General features: G+C 37.4%; 1 protein-coding gene across 9 annotated transcripts in view; it reads right to left on the bottom strand.

Moving 5' to 3' along the window:
- Positions 1 to 7,170: 7,170 nt before the first annotated feature.
- Positions 7,171 to 22,384, bottom strand: part of CD226 (CD226 molecule) — a 126,872-nt gene continuing 111,658 nt past the window's right edge. For 7 of the 9 annotated variants that reach the window (XM_055296788.2, XM_055296766.2, XM_055296759.2 and 4 more), the window contains 2 exons: positions 13,216 to 13,270; positions 7,171 to 9,977 (listed from right to left, as the gene is read on the bottom strand). In XM_055296788.2, coding sequence (XP_055152763.2) covers positions 9,737 to 9,977; positions 13,216 to 13,270 — 296 coding nt within the window. In that variant the 3' untranslated portion in view covers positions 7,171 to 9,736. Of the gene's footprint in view, positions 9,978 to 13,215; positions 13,271 to 18,647; positions 18,751 to 22,384 lie in introns of all 9 variants that reach the window. The other 2 variants (XM_063637118.1, XM_055296813.2) reach the window with 1 other exon arrangement.

Below are 22,384 nucleotides of genomic sequence, written 5' to 3'. Positions count from 1 at the left end.
GACATCCATTGTGAAATAAGCCATAAACCTTCTTGGTAACAAAGATGGAAAGGACTCTGCCAAGCACAAGTCCCAAACCTCATCCCAGCCCCTGAAGTGTCCCTGTCCCACTTAAGGAAAGAGGGAAAATAACAGTCAACAGGGGGCAGGCCTTCAAAGAAATACATTGGGAATGCTGCAGCCAGGAAAGGGAGTTGAGGATGAGGAAGCAATACCACTGGAGCAGCTCTGTGAATGTCCCAGACCAGACCCACTACAAGACTGAGATTTCACTGTAAGATTATAGAGCACTCTCCTTTCCCACAGCTTAGCACTACACCAACAGGGCTGCAGTACAGTAACAGTGAATTGCAGAGGAAAGAGCTGCAAGACAGAAAGTCTCTCTGAAGAGCAGCACTTAGGGAAGCCTGAAATCAAGAAGAGGAAAAACACATAAACAAAACAAAGACACTAGAGGAATTTGAAGAAATTTAGCAGCTACGGTTATAACAGACTTTAAACACAGTCTAATAGTTAGTCAGATTAAGATAAGTCTGCAAGCTAAAGACCTATTTACCTCAGTTCCTATTACATAACACACCAGATCTGGCTTGCAACAAAAAAATTCAAAAAAAAAAATTCAAAGAACATTAAAAGGCAAGAAAAGTCATGGTCTGAAGAGACAAAGCAATTATTGGGACCAGATAGAGACATGACACATGTGTCAGAATTATCAGACATGGAATTTATCATTAATATGTTAGGAGCTCTCAAGAAAAAAAAATAGACAGCAGATGGATAATGTAAGAAGAAAGATGGAAACGCTAAGAAGGAATAAAAAAGAAATGCTAGCAATAAAAAACATAGTAACAGAAAGGAAGGATATCTTTGATGCAATTATCAGTTGACTTGGAACCCCTGAAGGAAGAATTAATGACTTTGAAGCCAATAGAAACTTTTCAAACTAAAATTCAAAGAGTGGGAAAAACCCAGAACATTCAAGACTATGGAAAAATTGAAGAAGAAAGAAAGAATGGAGTAAAAGAATGTTAGAAGTAATAACGTCTGGGAACTTGCCAGAATTAGTGATAGACACCAACTCAGGTAGCTCAGATAACACTAAATAGAATAAATACCCCCCAAAAAGAGGGGAAAAGGAGAGAAACCTAGGTTGACCAGTGAAAGATATGCCGAGAGAGAAAATTAAATCATATAAAAACCCCAGTTAAAATCAGAGAACACAGAAAAAGAAGTGAGGATAAAAAAGAAAAAACAAGTGCAAGGATAGAAAACTTACAAACATAATAAATATTAATCCAACTATGTCAATAATCACTTAAATTTGAATAACCTAAATGTACCAATTAGAAGTGGTGGATTTAAACACACAAAAAAGATGAATGTTAGAGGTGATAGATATCACGATTACCCAATATGATCATTACATATTGTATACAGGTATCAAAACATCACATGTACCCCCCAAATATATACAACTATTATATTTCAATAACATTTTTAAGTAAAAAAGTAGTGAATTTATAAATAGACGCAACAATACATTGTCTATAAGAAAGGCACATTAAATACAAATATTTAGATAATTTAAAATTAAAAGGATAAAGATGTGAGATGCTGTTAATTTTTTTAAAAACTGAAAGTTATGTTAATATCAGAAAAAGACAGAACAAGAAATATTATCAAGAATAAAAGGGACATTACGTGCGGTAAAGGGGTCAATTCTCCAAGAAAACCTAACGATTCTGAAAGTATATGTACTAACAAGAGTATCAAGATACATGAGACAGAAACTAACAAAACTGCAAGGAGAAATAGGAAAATCCACTATTATGCTTGCAGTCTTTAACGAGACTGGATCACTTGATCTGTCAGTATGTGATAGACCAAGAAGAGAGAAAATCAGAAAGGATATAGATAATCTGAACAGTGCTATCAATGAATTTGATCCAATGGACGGACATTTGTAGGAAATTACACTCAACAGCAGAATGAACATTCTTCTTAAGGTCACATGAAACATTCTACGAGACAGGCCATATTCTGGGCCAGAAAATAAACCTGAAAAATTTAAAAGAATCGAAATTATACAAAGAATGTTTTAAAAACATGATGAAATTAAGTTAGAAATCTGTAAGAGATATAAAGTAGAAAAGTCCCAAAATATATAGAGATTAAACAACACATTGTAAATAATTCATGGCTCAAAGAAGAAATATCAAAAGAAATTTTAAAATATTTTAAAATGAAAATAAAAATAGAGATTACCAAGACTTGTGGAACAAAGTGAAATTTATAGCATTAAGTGCCACTATTGGAAAATAAAACAATATATAAAATCAATAATCTAGGCTTCCACCTTAAGAAACTAAAGAGGCAGGGCGCGGTGGCTCATGCCTGTAATCCCAGCACTTTGGGAGGCCGAGGTGGGCGGATCGCGAGGTCAGGAGATCGACAGGTCAGGAGATCGAGACCATCCTGGCTAACACGGGGAAACCCCGTCTCTACCAAAAATACAAAAACTTAGCTGGGCGTGGTGGTGGGCGCCTGTAGTCCCAGCTACTCCAGAGGGTGAGGCAGGAGAACGGCGTGAACCCAGGAGGCGGAGCTTGTAGTGAGCTGAGATCCAGCCACTGCACTCCAGCCTGGGCGACAGAGCGAGACCCCGTCTCAGAAAAAGATAGCTATTCATTAGCCATTGAAAGAATTATAAAATAGACATACAAAATTACAGAAAGGTTAGAAGAGTAATCTATATCTCTGGAAGCTGCTGAGCCATTACATTTCTTTGTACATTTTTTATGTGAGCTAAAAAGAAATCAAAATTTGCTTGAGGACCATTATACGATAAAAATAAAGTGTGGGATAAATCAGCTCAACTGAAGCCACATCCAAAGCTGTTACTCAGAAAACTTAGTACCACTGAGAGTATATTGGAGAGCTCAAAGTCTTACTCAGGCAGCTGATCAAAGAATAATGGTCTTAGTCACTGTAAGTACTTTTGGATACCTGGCATAAAGGATGTAATGAATACATGATTAAATAAGGATATATCTTAAGAATGCATTTTCATAAAAACATAAAATCGGTTGAGATTATGTAAATTTTGAAGAATGAAGAAAGTCAGTTATCATAGCTTCTTCTCAAGTTTTATTTTTATGTCTTACAAATATGGCTGAGCACTACAATACAAGGCTTCCTTTTCAGGAATTTGAAGAACTCATGCTTGGTATTTTAAATTCATGAGAACTGAATCTAGAAAGAGCCTCCACTTATTTGACCACAGGTAGAAGATTGGCTCTGCTTTCTTCCTCTAATAATATTGGTTTCTATAGGTCAAATGATACGCAGTATAATTTTGTGGCATTTTGATTAGCAGTTTTCCATTTAAAAATGGACAAAAAGCAACTTCTTACTTGAAATTTTGGAGGTAGTATGTTACCGAAAAAAAAAATGGTAGTTTTTGTAAAGGTATACCTGTGTCTAGACATAAGTTGCAGGCTTAAAACTCAATAGATTTGAATAAAGTTAAAGTCTAGAAAAATATGCAATGTATACATGCGGATGATTAGTAAACCCTAATATCCAAATGCAATGTCCATAGTGTTACTAAAAATGAACTATCGGCCATTATTGCAAAACTGCCAATTGATATAGATACTAACTGTATTTATTTGTTTTTTCAGCAATTTATTTTAAAACAATCTTGGATATATTTAGGTACATCTGGAATAAACTCAGGTATTACACAGGGCCTTGAAACATTTATAAAAGGGTATACTAAACCCTGCCTTTAAGAAAACTATCATCTGGTTGAGTAGGGACATTTGTCGGTTGAAGTTCTTCAGTGAGCCTGGAGGGAATGTGGCAGTGTGTTCTGTTTGGAAAGTAAGTTGTACCCTGACTGCCACTATGGAAGCTGAAGGGGGAGATACCAGCTGCTGCCTCCCAGATATATTTAAGAGACACTGATTTTGGAAGAAGTCAGTGAATAAAAATGGGGGTTCAGGACTCATCCAAGCGTGGGGTACTGATGCTGCTCAGGTTCACTGCCCCGTGTTCTAGCAAGGGTATTGAAGCCCAAATTGTTGTTTCCTGCAGGAAACGAGTGCTTCCTGCCTCGTTTCCCACTGGAGTTGCCACATGTTGTATTTTGCAAGCCTACTCCATCGGGTGTCCTGGGAATTCTATAAGCCACCCCTATCTTCAAATACTTTTTTTTTTTTTTTGAGATGGAGTCTCGCTCTGTTGCCCAGGGTGGAGTGCAGTGGCGCGATCTCGGCTCACTGCAACCTCCGCCTCCCGGGTTCAAGCGATTCTTCTGCCTCAGCCTCCCAAGTAGCTGGGACTACAGGTGCGTGCCACCAGGCCCAGCTAATTTTTCTATTTTGAGTAAGACAGGGTTTCACCATATTGGCCAAGCTGGTCTTGAACTCCTGACCTCGTATTTTTCCTTCAACAGTCAATATCTGTTTTCGTGCTTACAACCAATACCCCCAACTTTTACAGACACAAAAGCAAACATAATAGACTTATTATTCCCTGTTATGGGCACTTGTTAAACATTTACCACATGGAAACGCATGTCCTTTTGTTCTGGAAAATGTTTTAGAGTGGATTCTAGGTTTCATATATTCCTCCCCCTTCTTTTTCTGGATGAAGGGAGACACCAGGATGGCAGTTGTGTGCCTCTCCTTATAGCCACAAGTCAGGCTTCTAATTGAATCTTTCTGAGGAAGTTGACATTGCTAGAATTCCTGCTGCATCACAGAGTTTCAGGTCAATTTATGGTAAATACAGAAAAAGTAATTCCCCAAAATGACAATTATTAGCTCTAGGTGGAAAAAAAGTTATGTAGGAGGGAAAGCAAAATTATTTTTACCATGTGGTTTAACTAAGAGTGGTGGCAAGGTCATAAGAAATAAACGCCAAATATTGATATAATCATATTTTAATACAAATATTTCTGAAAGAGACATGAGAAGAGTATTTTATGTGGCGAGTTTGGGGAAAGAAAGACATCTAAATGAATAATGAATGTCTAAAACTGAAAAAAAGTATTAGTGTCATAAGCATGCTATTCAGAAAAGTGAACATAAATAAAATAATGAGTCAGAAGTAGTAAAATTTGTTGTCTCAAGGTAACAAAAACGAGGAAGGGCAAGGGACTACTATGTTTTGAAAAAAAAAAAAAAACTGTAAAGCCCTTGGACCCTTTGCACTACATGCACTTATAAAATACAAAGAACAAGGCCGGGAGTGGTGGCTCATGCCTGTAATCCCAGCAATTTGGAAGGCCGAGGCAGGTGGATCACCTGAGGTCCGGAGTTCAAGACAAGCCTGACCAACATGGAGAAACCCCGTATCTACTAAAAATACAAAACTAGCCAGGCGTGGTGGCGCATGCCTGTAATCCCAGCTATTCAGGAAACTGAGGCAGGAAAATCACTTGAATCCGGGAGGCAGAGGTTGTGGTGAGCCAAGATTGTGCCATTGCACTCCAGCCCGGGCAACGATAGCGAAACTCCATCTCAAAAAAATAATAATAATAAAATAAAATAGAACATTGCATTGAGATAAAAGTTACAATGTATCATTGATTTGAATTTTTTCTGCATGTAATTCATCACGTTAATTTTATTCTGTAGAAATTCTCCCTGCTATTTCTCGATGGCAAATGAAACTAGTGATCATGAAACATTGTGTTTTATTCATTCAAAACAACAGAATACAAGACATCAAGGAAAATATTTCTATACCCTACAAGAACCAAAAATCCAAAAGTACACACTAACACTAGAAAAAGTGTTCTGGACAGGTTGACCATATAACTTATTCTAACAAGGATAATAGGAAATAAACCAGAATTATCCCAGACATTTATGACCCATACTTCCAAATAGACCTTTTCTTACATCTTACAACATAGTTAGTGCTTTGAATCTGGAAAAATATATGTAAACCGACCTTGAGGATTTACAAAACTTCCTTAGAAAGCATTGCAGTTAATTCTAGAAGCTATTTTTCTACCTATTGAATCACTAGAAATAGAGAAGCTTTTTAAAAAATAAACTTGTTTTTAGTTTTCAGATACATGTTTTAAGAGCCCAGAGTCTTGGCTGGAAGAATTCTAATGAACAGATCAGTGAAAAAATATACTTATACAGAAGTCTGAAGGTGGAGGTCAATACTTTCTAGATGTTACATTTTAATAGTAGCTAATGATGACATGTTTATATTGTCTTATATTTTTTAAAGATATTTTCTTATCACTGTTGTGAAAGGAAACTTTGTACTCACAATTTAGCATCTCCACTTACACTTTATAAGCATCTTTCTAATATCATCAATCTTGCAGAAATTTCATATAAGCAGTACGAAATACAGTACATCATTATGAATCAAGGAGAAGCATTTTGGTCACAGTGATCTCTAATCACTATGTGGACTCTCCCAATTTAGAAAATTACTGTTATGCAGCTGTAATTTTTACTTAATGCTGTTCTATAGAAACCAATATAACTTGGATGTTCACAATAAAAGAATGCCTACTACAAGTATTTTTACTTACTTTGTCTTTTAAATTGACAACCCATGTATTTTAAGTGTATATATATAGTATTCTAGTAATAAACTGAATTACTTAAAACATAAATTGGAGTTTTTACTAAAAATTATATCCTCACCTACCTGCCTCCCATTTTAAGCATGATTACAAGTAAATGAAATTTCTATTTTATTTTCTCAACATAGTATAGCTAAAGTTCTTTAAATAAAGTTTGAAGGTATCTCTTATAATAATATAGTCAATGCATAGTCATCACAGTTCAATAAGGTGTTCTTTCCCTGACAAAACTGTGTACTCCACGATGATGTTTAACAAGTCTACCTATCTTATTATCACAAAGTAATTTCCTTTAATTGGTTACTTTAACATAAATATTAATGGCATTCAAAGGAAGCATAGATTCTTAATGTATTATCCATCAATATAAATTATGTGTGTGTGTATGTATATGGGTATGTATATATATGTATAACTTAAGAAGTATTTATATATATATTTATAAATATAAACATATTCATAAATATAAATATATATTACTTAAGAAGTATATATATATATATATATATATATATAAAACTTAAGAAGCATTTTGTTTCCAAAGCAGCGACTTGTAAAAAATACCTATATTTAAAATATAATTCACTGGAATTCTGATCTTTTATTCTGTGGATCTGTTTTTAATCTGCTTTCTTAGTAACAATCAGAATCATAGGTAGAAAAGAGTAGGGGGGAGAAACATATACTAGGGAGAGTTCCAAAACTATCGCGAATTAGGGATGATGTTAAAAAGATTGCAATGAAAGTGCTTTGGTAAGTAAAGATGTCCAGAGAAAGAAAATGAATGAATGGAATTTCACAAGCATTACCCCTGAGGGTATAACAGGAGCATCAGAAGAGGTCACAGAATTTTCGGGAGGACTTAGGATGGCTCCAAATTCCTGAAAAAATCCTACACTCTGTAGAGGAAGAATACATAGGGAAGAAAGGACAGAGTAAAAAATTCTCATCAATATTTTGAATTAGAGACCAAAAACACAAACACACGCAAGGAAAAAGAGACAAGTTCCAAATGTTCTGGAGGCTTGTTTGCTACAAAAGTCTTTCATGAAGTTCCCAGTAAAACCCACCATGACAATGGTATCTGACTGTACTGTCCTTTCCACACCCAGTCATTATGTTCTCTCTTAAAATTGGATTTATATTTCCCCATACTACAACTGTAAAAATGTTTTCCTGCTCACATACTCTAATCATTGAGAATTTGGTTATTGGAGTTTTCCAGAAAGTAATATTTTGATTGTCTTTACCACTCAGAAAAGAAATTATTACCTTTTAATTGATGCTAAGCTTGCTTCACCATGCAAACCAATAAAATCACTCATGGAATCTTTGATTGATCTGATAGTAGGGTGTTTTCTTCTAAACTGCCTTTCAAGTTTGTTACACTGATATATTTGTGGAAACATTTAATGAATGCAGGTATAAAAAGATCTTTAAGCAAACATAATAAAAATGAGAGTTTACTCTTCTTGCATATACTTAAGTACAACTAGGAAATGATCATTTTTATTTTTTCACTCCTGAAAAGGGTTAAAAAAAACTCACAAATTTTATAATTCACAGAAATGTGGGCACTTACCATTTCTGTAATTCACAAAACAAGTGCATTATTTGGCATACATGGTGTTTAAGGCTAAAATCATAAAATACTCACTAATTAGCTTAAAAGTGTAAATTACATCTTAGAATCTGTCTAGGCAACATGAGAATTTAGATTTGCTTCATTTAAGATTATCATGAAGTCCACAACTTTGATATTTAAATACAGTCTTCATACTGAATCTTTCCTAGATGGTGGTCTTTAGAAATCTTAGAAACAAATAATGAATCTTTTAGACATGAATGATCACTATATTTAATAATAGCCATTGTCCTTTCAAGGTAACCATGAGAGTTTTATTCAGTTTGGCAAATGCTTTTCATTGTTTGCCTACATCTAGTATTTAAACAATATCAGGTATGGTCTCTAATTGCTTTGACTGTTGGTGATGTCATTAGGGCTGTCTTTGTCCAAATAGTGAAGCAGAAGTTTCCCTTTGTATTTTTCTGTGGTTTGATTCCTTTCTCCTGTTCCCTGTACCCTCCCAATTTCTTTTTTCCCTCCCAAATTTCTACGCTACCATCCTATGCCACCACTTCCAACTGTCACTTTTAGTGGTATATTATATGCAAGTTTCACATAATCATTAAAAAATAATAAAGAGATGCCTGACCCTTTTGAGAGAATTTACATATTAAAAATAATTCTAAAAAGTAGAAAAAAAGTCCAAAACATTAAGTTATTATTGGACTATCTACTACATTTGCTCCTGAGGCTAGATCTGGGATGGCAGCAAGAATTCTATACAGAATGAGAGATAAATATATATGAGAATAGTAAGGGATTGCCCTCTCGCATTTATCTTCCTCTTGATTATTCATTTCTTCTATTGCCAGATACTCTTCTGGACTATGCTGATAGAGTGGATTCTAGAAGTATGGACAGAGATACCCCATTTCTAGAATCCATCCCATATTTCACTTTTTAGTTAACCAAGAATGTCTTGGTTAATCACTGCAGTCAATATTTGTTGGCAAACTCTCCAGCTTTGAGACTCGCCTTCCCTCTTCTAACCATGCTCTGAATTGCCCAGTATTGTGCTTTGAACCTGCTCTCAGCTCTAGAAGTGAACCCTTAGTTTACTTAAGCCATTCCATCCTTTCTGGTCATGATGCCTATTTAACAATGAAAAAATAACCAAATTTGTTTGCTCCATTTGAGAAGCAAACTCTCTACCAGACGGAAACAAGGATGTATGAATTGCCAAGAGTTGGCAGCCATCTTGCCAATACAAGAGGAAAGCCTGCATGAGAGTGAGGCCAAGACCAGGGAAATGGATCCAACGCTGTGGAAAGGGATTCAGAAGCCAGTTTATGCCCACACTTAATTCTAGACACAACATTTAAGCCCTGGTAAATAGCCCTTGCCCAAAGCTTAATCTCCCCTGGATCATTCTGTTATATGATTCAGTAAGTTTTCTTTTGTATACAAACAAGTTAGAGTCAGGTTTTCCGAAACAGTTCTATGAAAAATGATTTTAGGTAATGAAGTATTTTTCCTACCAAATGAACTCAATTCAGACAACTAGTATCTAAGGTAGATCTTGGGTAGTGGAAAAAAATTGCATAAAGATCCATGCATGAGTACATAAGAGTCATTACTAATGCACTCATGTCAAGAATAAGCTTAAACTCTAGTCTTTGGTCTGCGAGAGAAGGTTGGATAGTTGACATAAATATCCTCTCTTGTATCATCCATGGATTGATTGGTAGGTTGACTGGTAGAGATGGGACTTCTATAGTTGTTGGGTGCCTAGAAAAACAAACAGCAGAGCGTGTCAATAATTCACTGCATTTCAACAACTAATGAAGACGTCCAAAACATACCTCTCGTAAATGCAGGCATGATATGGGACAAGTTTCCATTATAATTAATTTGATAAAACATTCTTCTCATTGTATTGAACTTCTGTTAGAAATCACATTCTTGACTGAGATGCAACAGAAATCTAGTCTAGATTAATACTTGCTGTATTGTGCTATGAATTACCTGTTTCAGTGTAGAACTCCCTCTCCCAATGTTAAGCTATTTTGATAAGAACAATTATTATCATTTTTATATGGAAATTCTAACACAGTGTCTTAACTTTAAAAAATAAGCAACTTAATATATAAAAAGTTAACAAAACAAAACTGACATCAAGATGATATTGTATAATCATTAATCTTCTCTACCTCAATCAAGTCACTTTGACCACATATGTATGTATGTACAGAAAATATGCAGGTGTGAAAAAAGAAAGACAAACTGAGAGACAAAAGAAACTAGAGAAAGGTCTTTTGATGAGTAATTTAAAAATTTAGATTGACCTTAGTGTTGTTGGTTTTTTTGAGTCAGAGTCTCGCTCTGTTGCCCAAGCTGGAGTGCAGTGGCGCAATCTCAGCTCACTGCAACCCCCACCTCCCAGGTTCAAGCAATTCTGCCTCAGCCTCACAGGTAGCTGGGATTACAGGCATGCACCATCATGCCCGGCTAATTTTTGTATTTTTAGTAGAGATGGAGTTTCACCATGTTGGCCAGGCTGGTCTCAAACTCCTGACCTCAGACGATCTGCCCACCTCAGCCTCCCAAAGTGTTGGGATTACAAGCATGAGCCACCATGACCAGCCAGACGTTAGTGTTTTTAAGAAGACAGCAAAATGAAAATTCAAGTGCCATGGTTACTTATACAGGCTATCCTTTAAAAAAGAGAATGAAGTAGTTCTAATGTCTTTTTTTTGACAGTCCAACCTATTAACTCTTTAATAATCCTTCAAAATATTATTCTACAAAAGCCTGAAAAAGTTGGATACCTAATATAGACAGTTGCAAAGCTCCCTTTCATTCCCCAAATTCACAACAATAAACGTGACTGGATTGGCATGAGTAGACAAAGGCTAAGGATGAAGAAGGGAATCCCAAAATTGTATATGACAGAGCATCAATTTATTGCCTGCTGAAGTGGCTGATGAAACAAAGCAAGGTTTCTTGATTCTACAGTTGGCATCAAGAAGCAATCCATGTTTTTTGCCAACAAACAAAAAAATATTTTTGCAAAAGTAACTACTTAATAAACAAAAAGTTAAACTGATAAATTATGAAGGCGTCTGATGAACACGTTGGATTGTCAGAACCTTTTTAGTACTTGGCTTTTGGCCATGTAGAATTCAATTGCAAATAGTTAAAATGAAAAGAAATTTATATACTTTTGGCTAGGAATTGGGGAATTTTTTTGTCTTAGTTTGGGCTGCTGTAACAAAATACTGTAGATTGGGTTGCTTAAACCACAAACACTTATTCCTCACAGTTCTGGAGGCTGGGAAGTCCATGAGTAAGAAAATATCTTCCTAACTCGAGAAAAAAAAAGAGAGTCTGGTGAGGGCCTGAGGGCCTGGTTCTTGGTTTGCAGACAACTGTCTTCTCAGTATCCTCACATTGCAAAGAGCAGAAAGAGGAAGGAAGCTCTTCTGTCCTTAAAAAGGCACTAATCCCATTCATGAAGATTCCACCCTTATGATCTAATTACATCCCAAAGTCTCCACCTCCTAATATCATCGCATTAGGGGTTAGGATTTCAATATATGAATTTTGGGAAGACATAAATGTTCAATCCATAGCAACTTTTTTTGTGAAATTTCATTAACAGGATGCTATGCGTTAAAGAAAGAGATGTGAAGTATAGTGGGGATAATGAGCATAAAAATACATATCCCGGCCGGGCGCGGTGGCTCACACTTGTAATCCCAGCACTTTGGGAGGCTGAGGCAGGCAGATCATGAGGTCAGGAGATCGAGACCACGGTGAAAACCCGTCTCTACTAAAAAATACAAAAAATTAGCCGGGCGTGGTGGCGGGCGCCTGTAGTCCCAGCTACTCGGAGAGGCTGAGGCAGGAGAATGGCGTGAACCCGGGAGGCGGAGCTTGCAGTGAGCCGAGATTGCGCCACTGCACTCCAGCCTGGGCGACAGAGCGAGACTCCGTCTCAAAAAAAAAAAAAAAAAAAAAGAAAATACACATCCCTCTTATCTGCAAACCCAGAAGGAAGTTTCTAGTCTTTTAGTTAAACACTAAGGGGCAGGAGCAAGGCAGAATAAGGAAGAAACTTTTACAGCTCATCAAACTCCTGCAGCCCATAAGGAAATAAAAAAGTTCTTTGGCTGTATAACATAAGTATACACTAATTAATAACTTAACTCCAAAGATAATAATAATAATGAATACCATTACGTTCTTCTATGTGCTTGCTACGTTTCTGGTTCTTTTATGCAGTTTAACCATAACAATAACCTTATGACATAAAAATATTATGTCCTCTCCTGGGTTGGATACTGTCCCCCACAAAATCATGTCCTCCTCAGAACCTCATAATGTGACCTCATTTGAAAATAGGATCCTTGTAATTAGCTAAGCTCATGCAACGCTGTGCTGGAGAAGGGTGGGCCTTTAAGTCCAAGATGACTGGGGTCTTCATAAGAAAAGAAGGAAGGCAGACACATACACACAGCTGGGAACAGCGATGAGAGGGGCAGAGATTGGAGCCATGTGTCTACCAGCCAAGGATCGACAGCTCCACTAGAAGCTGGACAGAAGCATGGGATGGATTCTCATCCCACGAAGAAACCAGTCCTTCTAACACTGTTTTTTGTACTTCAACCCTCCAGAATTATGGGAAGAATAGATTCCTATTGTTAAGCCACCCTGTTTTGGTCATTTGTCACAGCAGCCCTAGAAAAGGAACAAAGATTTAGGGAAGGCATAGTGTTGATTGTTATTACGCCAGGGTAATTGCTCCTTTATTTATATTCATATAAAAAACTTAGTTTCAAAGGGTATTAAAAATAGAATAGTTCAGAAAATAACTTTCTCCAAATAGCTGATATTTAAATTACAGGCAACTGCATGGTCAGGTTACTGAAAGGACAATAAAATATAAGATTGCTAACTGCAAAAGAGACTGACTTTGCATTTGCAAATTACAAAAGAAAAAAATGACAGTTCCATATAAACTTACCTTCTGTGTATCCCAGGACTCTGTAAATAGATCTCTTCTCTCTCTCCTTCTCCTTCTGGAATGCATATTCAATAAAGGATATAAAGATATGATATTCCAGCACTAATATTATTTCAAAGACTCTATACCTCACTGTACCCGTAGCCCACATGCACTTTCTAATATGTTGAAGTAGCTTTATGCACATTTATCCAAAATTCTGTTACCCTACAGTTTTTTTCATTTTCCCTGTCTTCTCCAAATTGCTCCCAGATGGTAAGGGCAACTAAATGGATATCTAACCACTGTGCATTAGTAATTAATCTCAGTGACTTTACTAAAGAATGATTTATAGTTACTTATTATATAAATGACTTATAGCCTTCTCCAAATAACCTCACATTTAAGACATTTTCCACAATTAAAATCTTTCTTTTAAATGCCAGCAGTGTAACTTCTTGGATGACAATATAATGAAGCTTTATAAAATCTTTTGGGTGTTATTCTAAACCACTCATATGGATTATTTTATTAAATCATATATGTAGATTATTTTATTAAGATTTCATATAAACAGGTTGAGAAACTAAGGTGTGAAGAGGCAGAGTAACTTGCACCAAATCCCATGATCAGTGAGTGGTAGTGCTGGAATTTAAATCCATCGCCCTCCCTCTCGACTATTAAGCTCTACAACTTCTGGAATCACTTCGCTGTGGCTGAAAGGACCATCTGCAACCGGAGTATTCAATAAACGCTCCACAGTTCCAATGAAACCCATAAAAACCCAACCCGAGGAATCATAGAAGAGCAAATACCAGAGAAGAAGAGGCTACTGTAACTGAATGCAAGAGCTGATATAACTGTATCCAAGTATATACAATAGCTATTACAGGCAGGTAGTGACTCTTTTTATCTCCCTAAAGAAGATTCTTATTGAACAACAGAGGAGATAGGTTAAATACAGAAATGTAATGTTTTGGGAGTTCTCTTTAAGGTGAGGTTATAATTCCTTTGTGAATATCTTGAAAACAAGATGGTCTTTCTCCAGGGAAAGGTTATGCAGGAAATGGATATTGACTCTAATTGCCTCTTCTAGTTGCTCTGAAATCCTTCTATCATGTCAATATAATCTTACCTTATTCTATGTGCATTTATTTATTTTCTTATTTATTATTATTTTGACCAATTATTAATTTATTTATTCTATGTGTAAATTTACTATACACAAGGCATACGGCTAGGTGTTTTACATTATAAATTAGGTCATTTACTCCTCAAATCTATGATTACTCCTCCTTAAATCTATGATATAGACGCTATTATTATCCTCATTTTAAAGATGAGGAAAAGATCTATGATCTTTGACCTTTTGTTAAATTGTGGTTCACAAGGCTTGCTATCTCACAATATGCAGTTAACGTTCCCAACCAGGTCCAAATGCACGCACACACGCACGCGTGCACACACGCACGTGCGCACACACACACACACAAATAAGCCTGGAGTATACAATGTGATGAAACAAAAGAGAATATGGAACTTAGAGTCAAATGATCTGTGTTTAACTTGCACTCTGCAATCCTCTCATCTATATTATTAAAAAGTCAAAAAATATTAGATGCTGGCAAGGTTGTGGAGGAAAAAGAACACTTTTACACTGTTGGCAGGAATGTAAATTAGTTCAATCATTGTGGAAGACAGTGTGGTGATTCCTCAAAAATTTACAGACAGAAATACCATTCGACCCAGCAGTCCCATTACTAGGTATATGCCCAAAGGAATATAAATCATTCTACTATGAGACACATGCATGCGTATGTTCACTGCAGCACTGTTCATGATAGCAAAGACATGGAATCAACCTCAATACCCATCAGTGATAGACTGGATAAAGAAAATGTAGTATACATATACCATAGAACATTATACAGCCATAAAAAGAAATGAGATCATGTCCTTTGCAGGGACACAGGTAGAGCTGGAGGCCATTATCCTTAGCAAACTAGTGCAGGAACAGAAAACCAAATACCACATGTTCTCACCTGTAAGTGGGAGCTAAATGATGAGAACACATGGACACATAAAGGGGAACAACACACACTGGAGCCTACTGGAGGGCGGAGGGTGGGAGGAGGGAGAGGACCAGGAAAAATAACTATTAGGTATGAGGCTTAATACCTGAGTGATAAAATAATCTATACAACAAACCCCATGACACATGTTTGCCTATGTAACAAACCTGCACATCCTGCGTATGTACCCCTGAACTTAAAATAAATGTTAAGAAAATAAAAATGAAAATAAAAAAATAAAGAGAGTAAACGTATCACAACTGGATTTATGTTGACCAGCCATTCTGGTTTGCCTGGAACTAAGGAGTTTCCCAGGATGAGAGATTTTCAATGCCAAAACCCAGAGAGCCCCGAAAACCAAGCCTCCCCATCTCTTAATGCCAATGTTCACGAGGAATGTAAAAATGAATATCTAACATTTTTCTCCTTAAATATTAAATTTCTTCCTACACTCAGGTGCACATCTATAGAACATATTTTTTTTTTTTTTTTGAGACAATCTTACTCTGTTACCCAGGCTGGAGTACAGTGGTGCAATCTTGGTTCACTGCAACCTCCGCCTCCCGGGTTCAAGTGATTCTCCTGTCTCAGCCTCCTGAATAGCTGAGACTACAGGCGCCCACCACCACGCCCAGCTAATTTTTGTAGTTTTAGTAGAGATGGGGTTTCACCATGTTGGCCAGGCTGGTCTCGAACTCCTGACCTCAAATGATCCACCCACCTCATCCTCCCAAAGTGCTGGGATTACAGGCGTGAGCCACCGCACCTGGCCATATTGTGGCTCCTTTCACACTTGCCAATGCGAGGCCCTTTCCCTAGCCATGGTCACTTAGTCGTGTTACTGTTGCTATCTCTGCATGAAAACAGCACAAACCAGGAGCAGAGAAGCTGCTGCCAATCCCTCCGACACACAGGCTACCAGGCGCTGAGTGTGAAGAACTCAGTTTTGTTCAGGGACACTGTCTGATTTATGTTGGCTTCTATCCAAGTCAATACATCTGAAGCTGCAGGATTATTTTAAACAGTCAGTAAAACAGAGTTCAGAAGGTCATTGTTGGAGCCCTTGGGTCATCTTTCAAAGCATTTCTATTGGAAGTAACAACCACAAACTGATACTAGTGACAAGGTAGAAGGAACAAGTGCTTTTCCCTTGTGGTGTGCATCCATGATTACAAATTCAAGTCCACTAATCTCCTTTTATCACATTTAATCAAGTGGGACAATATATTCTACCGTTCAATTTAGCTATTCATGTAAAAGTAATGCAAAATGCATTTTCATGAAGCAAAATTTTTCATGAAGCAAAATCTACCATGTCCAACATCTGTGACCCTGTGGAGGTTTGTCACCACTCGCTGTCTCTTAGTCACATTGCCCGGTTCCCGTGTGCTCCCTCTGCCATCTCTGCCCCCAGGATGTTTCCCATTGCCAAGGTGAAACAGTGGAGGAGTCCGTGGTGCTACCAACACCTCGGTTCCTTACTTCAGTTTGCTAATTTCTGTTCAGGGAAAGACTTAAGGGCAGTCTGTGATGGGGAAAAGGGTAAAATGACCTGACCTCCTGTTTCAGTTTAATTAGACAAATGTTTATTGAGCATTCATTATTTGGACAGATGAGTGCTAAATGCTATCCGATGCTAAAAAATGAATAAAACACAAACTCTGCCATTATGAATAGAAGGGATGGCAAGCATGAAAGTGATTAAAATACAAAGCAGGATGTGAGGAGTAGCAGAGACGTACACGATGATTCCAGATGGTGACATCATGTCTATTTGCAGGGACGGAGAACAGTGCAGAGCTCACAGAGGGGACAGGTGTTTCACACCTTGAATGATACATGGAATGCAGCCAAATACAGGGAAACAGCATTTTGGTAGCAAACCAGATGGGGAGAACGATGGGTGTGCTTCAGTTTTCACAAAATTTATCAACATCAGGGAGAGTAAATAAAGTAGAAAGTATGAATAAAAATTAGGCTTCAGTCAGAATGTAGGGCAACTTCAATGACAGGGTTAATGAGTTCTAGCATTATTCTGGTAGGAGTGGGAAGATAATCAAGATATTGAACAGGAAGATGACATGCCAACCCAGCTTTCAGAAGAAGACCGAGGGAAACTGGATGGGTTAGAGAAAGAGGCTGTAGCTGAGAGCAGGTTGGAGACGCTACCAAAATCAGGGAGCAGTGATGACAGTTGCTAAAGAGCCAGAGGTCAAGGACGAAGAGACAAGATGGAGAGACCTATTGGAAATCCTATTAAAAAGGTGTGTGTGTGTGTGTGTGTGTGTGTGTGTGTGTGTGTGTGTGTGTGTGTTTGTAGTGCATTTGATAACATTACTGAAGGAGAGGAGTGCAGATGGACATATTCACTTACCCAGCAAACATATATTAAGTGTCTATGATATGCCAAACATGCAAAATATAGACATCAAAAGTGTGGTCCCTTCCTCCCTTAAGAAGATAACACTTTAGCTGTAATACATTATAAGGAATAATTTCAACCTGCTATGATTACAGCAAAGATATGCAACAAATACCTACACAAGTGAGTTGAAAAGCACAGGAGAGCTTGAAGGGGAAGAAAAACTCAGCCAAGAATATCCTAGAAAATTCCCAACTGTGCTACGATACAGTAAAAGGTTTTTTTTATTAATTTTTAATTTTTGTTATTGACAGGGTCTTGCTATGTTGCCCAGGCTGGACTTGAACTCTTGGGCTCAAGCAATCTTCCAGCCTCAGCCTCCTGAGTAGCTGGAACTTCAGGCACATATCACTGTGACCAGCCAATAAAAGATTTAAAAATTTAGTATAGGCCAAATGGCTCCCTGCTCTCTCTAAGGCAGCTCCCTCCAATTCTTTCTTCTCAGTAATTTTAAGCACCTAGATTTCTTGGTTCTGAGAATATATAACTATTTGAAATTATGCTGTTTGCTTATTGGGATGTGAGCTTCATTATGTCTTGTTCACTGCTGTGCACAATAAATATTTGATGAATGAATAAATGAAGGCTTTATCACTGTTAAACCTTGTTCTTCCCCTTCTCAGAATCTGCATCCATCTCACGCTGTGTCATACATGCACACACACACCAACCCCTCACTGACAGCTTTTTCCTTGGAGGAGGAGGAAGACAGGGCAGGATAAAGAGCAGAGGCATCAGGCAGAATATAAAAGGGGCAGACCACCAGCTTCTACCAATTCTTAAATGAATTATTCCAGCTCTCCCTGTAACATTACCACAGCTACTTCTCCTCCTTTGTGTTAGAATAGTACTCACAAAAATATATATGTGAATGCTGAGACAGCTTGACAAATTACTGGGTTATTAATAGAGAACCTCTAACACGCTGAATAAGATTCAGGATAAGTTGCACTACTCACCTGTTAAGGAAAATGACAATGATGGTGGTAATTGAGATAACAAACAACAACAATAAAACAGTCCCTCCAGCCACAAAGAGGGTATATTGGTTATCGGTTTTACCTAGGAGAAAAAAAAATATTGTAGGAATTAGGAATTCAGCCAAAGGCAGTAAAAAGTAAGGCAGGAAAATAAAGAAAAGATACATTAATTATTGAGTAACAAAAACAAAGAATCCAACAACAAAAAAAATAGAATGAGCTACAGGAAAAAGAGAATTTTTCTTTTAGAGTCTCCTAAATATTTCTAACTCCTAATAGATTTTTATTTGTTTTTTGATTAAGCTGAGTTTTACACCTTAAGAAGAACAAAAATACAAAGAGCATGCGTTTGCCAAAGACCTCATTCAAATAAGCTGCCAATCATATACACGAAATCTTTTGTAGAAAAAAAAAACTATTAAAATAGTAAATAGGCCAGGTGTAGTGGCTCAGGCCTGTAATCGCGGAGGTTTGGGAGAGTGGATCACTTGAGGCCAGGAGTTCAAGACTAGCATGGGAAACATGGTGAAACCCCGTCTCTACTAAAAACACAAAAAGTTATCCCAGTGTGGTGGTGCATGCCTATAATCCCAGCTACTCAGTAGGCTGAGGCACGAGACTCATTTGAATCCCGGAGGCGGAGCTTGCAGTGAGCCCAGATCATGCCACTGTACTCCAGCCTGGGCAACAGAGAGAGACTGTATGTAAAAATAAATAAAATAGTAAATAAACAAAGATTATCTTTTATGCCTGATATATTAAGTACATTCAACATACAACAGAATATAACTTTGATGTTTATAAGTATAATTTAAGAAAAATAGATATTTTCTATTCAATTTGGTAATGATACAAAAAATCAGAAAAAAAAAATGTTACTCCAACTCAGTGTCTGAAAATTTACCATGGTAAATTAATTACCAGTAATTTACATGGTAAACTACCAGTAATCTGAAATTCTCATCCTAAATCTTTCACAATTCCACTGACCGACTCCAGCAAATTCCTTACTGTGTATGTGTCTCTTCATTTGTCAACTGATGGCAATGGCAGCAGCCCTAATTACATCACAGAATTGTGATGAGACTCTCATGAGTCAATACTCACAAGAACAATCAACTGCGATTAGAGACATGTCCCGTCTGGAGTGTGAGCCCAGTGAGGTCAGAGAACATTTTATCTTTTTGTTACATCCTCCTGCCCACAACACACCTCTCACCCCCCAACCCACAGAGCATGTTGTGAGCGCCTCCCACAGAGAAGAATCCCATCAACGTCTGCTGCTGGGAATGGGATTGAAATGAAACCCAGTGGTCTTCGTTGCTGTCTCTCTTTGGGAAAGCGAACCTGTCAATCACCCCACCATTAGGATGGGGCCAGGCTCTGAGAGGGCAGCACAATTTCCCTTCCTCCTGAAATCAAAGCTTGAATGTTTTTACTGTGACACCCCGGCTGTCTGGAATCCTACTGCAGCCCGAAAATCATGCCTTTCCACCAATTCTTCCCTATCTTTCCCTCAGATAATTTCTTCTCACTTTATCCACTATGTAGCTGCATTTTTTTCATAGAAACTCAAAATACAGACCCACTTATTCTTTTACAAACTTTACTGCAAAGAGAAACTAAGACAAATAAGCAAACATTTTATTTTTAAACTTTATAGACCTAGATTCCACAAATAAGTGAAGTCATGCAGAATTTTTTCTTTTTGTGTCTGGCTTATTTCACTTAGCATAATGTCCTCAAGGTTTATCCACCTTGTCACACATGACAGGATTTCCTTCTTTTTTAAAAGGTTAATAGTACTACATTTTGTCTACGTACCACATTTTCTTTATCTATTCATCTGTTGATAGACACCTAGGTTGCATCCACATCTTGACTATTGTAGACAATGATGCAATACATACATGGTGCAGGTATTTCTTCAAGATACTGACTTCATTTCCTTTGTATATAATACCCACCAGATTGCTGGTTCATATGACAGTTTTATTTATTTTATTTTATTTCATTTTTGAGACGGAGTTTCGCTCTTGTCACCCAGGCTGGAGTGCAGTGGCACAATCTCAGCTCACTGCACGCTCCACCTCCCAGGTTCAAGCAATTCTCCTGCCTCAACCTCCAAGTAGCTGGGATTACAGGCACCTGCCACCACACCCAGCTAATTTTTGTATTTTTAGTAGAGATGGGGTTTTGCCCTGTTGGCCAGGCTGGTTTCGAACTCTTGACCTCAGGTGATCCATCTGCCTCGGCCTCCCAAAGTGCTGGGATTACAGGCATGAGCCACCACACCCAGCCTATTTTTAACTTCTTGAGGAACCTCCAACCCGTACCAATAATGAGTGTACCCATTTACATTCCCGCCAACAGCGTACAAGGGTTGCCTTTTCTCCACATCCTCACCAACACTTGCTATATCTTGTCTTTTTGATAACAGCCATTCTAATAGGTGTGAGGTGAGGGCTCACTGGGGTTTTGATTTGCATTTCCCTGATGACTAGTAATGATGAGCAGCTTTCCATATACCTATTGGCCAGTGTTATGTCATTTCTTTGGAAAAACATCTAATTTTGCCCACTTTTTAATTGGGTGTCCTTTTGCTATGAAATCCTGCCATTTGCGACAGCATGGATGAATTTGGAGGATATTATCCTAAGTGAAATAAGCCAGACATAGAAAGACAAATACTGTATAATCTCACCTGTATGTGGAATCTAAAAAAAGTCAAACTTACAAAAGCAGGGAATAGAACAGTGGTTGCCAGGAGGTAGGGGTGCAGAAAATGGGGAGACGTTGGCTAAAGGGTACCAACTTTTGGTTATAATGGGGACCTACTATACAGTATGGATGGTGATACATGAGTTAATTAATTGTGGTAATTATTGCACCATGTTTATATACATCAAATAATCACATTGTATGCCCTGAATATATTCAATCTTTGACAGTTAATTAGTTTTAAAAAAAAATTTTAAAGCAATTGTTTTCTTTGGGCTTTTTTATATTTTCCAAATTTTCTAGATGATGTGTTCGTTTTGTGATCAGGCAAATACAGTACAAAAAAAAAAAAAAAGATCTGCAGGCTAAAAAAGAATATTTTATCAAATCTTAGTGGTTAAAGTACAGGATGTAGAAATCTTTTTTTTAGAAACAGACTCAGAATCCTTAACAATTAGGATGGCTTTCTTTATGAAGGTCTAATTTATATGAATTTAACAGTATCATCCGCTTGAAAGTACGACCACTTGTGACACGCTGTTCAATTATAAATCCAAATTTCAGATGCATTGTTTCATAGGAAATAAGTTACCTATTTGTAACCTCTTTTTAGTAGTGTTTGGCCTCTTGGATCAGATCCATTTATTCACTCAGTCTTTAAACACAAAGTATTTCAAGGTATACTGTATGCCTGGTACTACAGACAAAGTGGTAGGTAAAAACAAATTTGACACCTGTGTAGAAAAAAACTCTCTCAAATTGTGTTTTTCCTCTGCTCTCACACTACCACAGCAATCATCGACAGACTTCTGTGACCAAAGGTGTGGGTAGTTTTCCCCACACACCAAGTAACAGGCACCAACTGAGTGTCTGCCAATTCTATTCTGACACGATCTACCTGAGGATAGTATCAGATCCCACAGGTTGGGGGCTCAGTCCCAAAGACATCGAGCCCCCTCCTCCATTGCCAACCCTACCCTTAAGACACCAATTGC

This window comes from Symphalangus syndactylus, chromosome 1 (assembly GCF_028878055.3).
Source record: "Symphalangus syndactylus isolate Jambi chromosome 1, NHGRI_mSymSyn1-v2.1_pri, whole genome shotgun sequence".
NCBI lineage: Eukaryota > Metazoa > Chordata > Mammalia > Primates > Hylobatidae > Symphalangus > Symphalangus syndactylus.
The sequence above is the reverse complement of the archived record's forward strand: the minus strand, read 5'-3'. Positions and strand labels throughout refer to the sequence as shown.